Here is a 3596-nt window from a genome sequence, read left to right as displayed (position 1 = left end):
GTGTCTGTGTATGTATACGACCTGATAGGCTGGGAAGTGTGATAGAATCGGGAAGAGAGAGATCGAGAGAGAAATACAAAGATCTACGAAGCAGGCAACCACCCCAATGGAAGAGAAGGACAGACAAAAGACATCTCTCTGTATTAGGCTTCTTTTCTCTCTCTCTCTGTCTATCTCTTTAGGTGTCTACCACCCTTTCTTTCTTTCTCTCTATCTTTCTTATCTTACCTTGCGAAAGAAATTTTTCTTGAGGTGCTCTTTCTTACTGAGAGCTCGAATGCACATCGAAGCCGATTGACCCGCCACTGCCTGAATGAAATATAGGAATGTAAAAAGGAAGGAGGAGAGACACTTATACCTACATAGCATTAGTAGATATAGACAGATATACATACATACATATACATACAGAAAGAGAAAGAGAAGAAGAAGCAGAAGAAAGAGCATGAGAGGGAGGATAAGGAGAGCTGCTCCTGTCGTGGTGGGCCTAGTCAGATAGATTTCTTCTTCTTCTTCTTTCTTCTTCTTCTCTCTTTCCTTCCCTCTCTGTTGAGTGGAAGGGGGAGGAGATATATCTCTTCACGGGCAGAGATAGCCTGGATCGCCTTTCAGAGAGAAGGAGTTTAGAGATACAGATATCCACATACACAGAGATAAAGATGCATCTAGAGATAGGACGATAGATTCAAAGAAATACAGCCTTTTCAATCTTATTACCTTCTCTCCTCAGTACATGCATCTACATATATATGTATATATATTGTAGAGCTTGTGTATACATACATCTAAACATATAGAGAGAGCGCGTTGGATTTCTATGGAGGGAAACTCTCCATCCTTTCACTTGACCGAATCTATACTTCCCCATACATACATGTCTCCTATACACACATGCAGAGACATTTATACATATATCTCTACGCATATGAATGTGTATGAAGACAGATATGTGTAGTTAGATAGGTAGACATAAAAGAGAGAGAAGGAGGAGCGAAGTGAAGAGGTGCATGCATCACAGACGCAGGAAGAAGTATCAATATGTATGGAGACCCCGATAAATATATATACACAAAGATATATATATGTGCATATGCAGATGTAGATGTAGGAAGAAATATACATACGAGTGACATTCTTTTTCAGAATCGAAAGAAGACAAAAAGACAAGGTGAGACAAAGAAGAAGAAGAAGACTGAGAAGGAGGAGTAGGAGTACTAGTAGCAGGAGTTGCAGTCTGTATATGTGAGAGAGAGAGAATTGATTGATGGATGATGAGGAAGGACTATCATGTTGCTGCTCATGCTCATGCTGCTGTGGGTCACTTCTTGCTTGCTTGTCTGCTTGCCCTTGAATGAAGGGAGTCAGGAAAGGAGTCGAAAGACCACTGAGAGATGGACGCGTTTCTTTCTTTCTTTCTCACTCTTTCTTTCTTTCTCACTCTTTCTCACTCTTTCTTTCTTTCTCTTTCCTTCTTTCTTTTACCTTGGAGACGGGGGATCTTTTATAGTGAAGAGAGCGAACGACGACACTACGAAAATGACCTGCCCTATCAGGACCTAAATATAACTACGATCACGACACACACATACACAACGGGAAGAAAAATAAGAAAGAAAGAAAGAAATAGGAAGGACAGCAGGAAAAGAAAGAAAGGATAAGAAGGAAATGCCAGTGGATGCCCTTTTGAAGAAGCAGTGGAAAAGAAAAGAAAAGGAAGAAGATCAACACCTACCTAAATACACACAGTCATAGGCACGTAACACCTAGGTGAAACATGTAGATATACATATATATATATATATATACATATAGATATACAACAAGAACGTACAATTGGCATATATAGATAGAGTCCCACTGCCTATAGGTATGTACATTTCTATGCAAGAATCTATCTATATGTATGCTGTCATGATAGATGGATGGATAGTGACTAGAGACACATCAAGAAGGGAAAAAAGAGGCATCATCTGTGTAGGAAGACACACACGAAGATGGAATAAGAGAAGAGAAGAAAAAGAAGAGATCTTCTCTCCGCCTTGATCGACGCTGCTTGACTGGGCCTGCTTCTACACGCACATTTCCTTTCTGCTAGACATATATATATATATAGAGAGAGAGAGAGAGAGCAGGAAAGAGAAATTTTAGGAAAAGCAATTCGACAACTTCCAAAGACACCTTCTCATTTCTCCTCTTGATCGAGAGACACCCCCACTCTCCAAGATGCATCTATTTATTTATTTATCTATCTATCTATTTATCTATCTATTAATCTATCTAGGTAGAAAGAGTTACACACCCTTATCTCCCCCCTTCTCGAAAGAGGCTGCAACATTACATACATGACGTCATCTAAATACCTATGCCTCTGTTTGATAGGTGTATCTTTATTTGGTCCCAGCCGTATCTCCATGAAGGTCTCCACAGGTGTATATACACCTCATCCACACCCTGACTGTTAGAAACCCATCTCCCACATCTACTATGAGACATCTCTCTCTTTCTCTTTCTCTCTTAAATCTATCTCTCCTTCAACTGTAACGCATTTGATCTCTACCCCTTTGGAATCTTCCTTTCTCTTCTTCTTTTTCGAATTCTTTCTGTCTTCCTTTCTCCCTTCTTTTCTTTTGTTTCAGTGAAGCCTTTGCTTCATACATGCTTATTAGGCCTGACGGAGCCGCTTCGCACAGTCCCAGAGACAACGACTCCCACGCCTTGAACAGAATAGACTCCGTCGATCACATACTCGCAGCAGTCTTCTTTCCTCCTAGAAAAGAGACGCAAAGAAAAGAAAGAAAGACAGAAAGTTGGGTTATCTCTGCGTTCATTATGTCTTCACATTCTGCTTTGGAAGAAAGGAAAAACCTCCCTTCTCCTGCCTTTCTCGAATGTGACTAATAGAGATAGATAGAGTAATGATAGATAAAGATAGATTGAAGATAGATAGAGAGGTCCTGTCTTATGTTTGACTGGGGGTGTGGAAGAGCCTTAAGTAGAGAGGAACTGATTAATCTTTCAACTAAACAGTTTCTTTCTTTCTTTCTTTATCTTTTTCATCTTTTTCTTTGTGAGGTACTTCACTGTTTTCGCCTGTCCGTATATTCAATTGTCTATGGACTATTAACTCGTCACAGCCTTCTCTCTCTCTCTTCTTCTTCTTCTTCTTCTTCTCGTTGTTCTCCTTCTTCTTGTTTCCTTTGCTGGAATGCTCTTACCCATAAAGACCAGATAGATCGACGCGACTCGGGAGTTTGGAGAGAAAAAGACGGAGAAGATCGAGGTGCTCTCCCGTCACGTTCGACACGCAAAATATAGGACAAACCTACACCCCCCACGGAAAGAAGAAAAAGATAAATGAAAGAGAAGGATAAAATAAAAAGCTAGGGAAAGAAAAAGGCCAGAGAGAGAGAAAGAAAGAAAGAGAGAGAAAGAAAGAAAGACAAGAAAGAATGAGAAAGACAGGAAGAGAGAGAGAGAGAGAGGCGAGACAGAAAAGAGACTAGCTATGGTACACACGCAGACATACCCATCGCCAGCAGAAGTAAAAGGGAAGCCACAAGAAGACCTACCTTTTGTCTATCGATCTATCTATCTAT

At 40.4% G+C, this 3596-nt stretch overlaps 1 protein-coding gene across 1 annotated transcript in view; it reads right to left on the bottom strand.

Annotated features, from left to right (window-relative positions):
* The window catches only part of CSUI_003313 (elongation factor tu gtp binding domain-containing protein), a gene marked incomplete at both ends in the record, with an annotated part of 5261 nt that extends 1939 nt beyond the window's left edge, over positions 1–3322 (bottom strand). The window contains 4 exons of the mRNA XM_068063511.1: positions 229–309; positions 1483–1566; positions 2656–2767; positions 3216–3322. Of these exons, the coding sequence (XP_067924513.1) occupies positions 229–309; positions 1483–1566; positions 2656–2767; positions 3216–3322 (384 nt within the window). The remainder of the gene's footprint in view (positions 1–228; positions 310–1482; positions 1567–2655; positions 2768–3215) is intronic.
* Positions 3323–3596: the final 274 nt, after the last annotated feature.

The sequence above is a fragment of the Cystoisospora suis genome (assembly GCF_002600585.1).
Source record: "Cystoisospora suis strain Wien I chromosome Unknown contig_1451, whole genome shotgun sequence".
NCBI classification, from domain to species: Eukaryota; Apicomplexa; class Conoidasida; order Eucoccidiorida; family Sarcocystidae; genus Cystoisospora; species Cystoisospora suis.
Note: the sequence above shows the minus strand (reverse complement) of the source record. Positions and strands in the feature narration are given on the sequence as shown.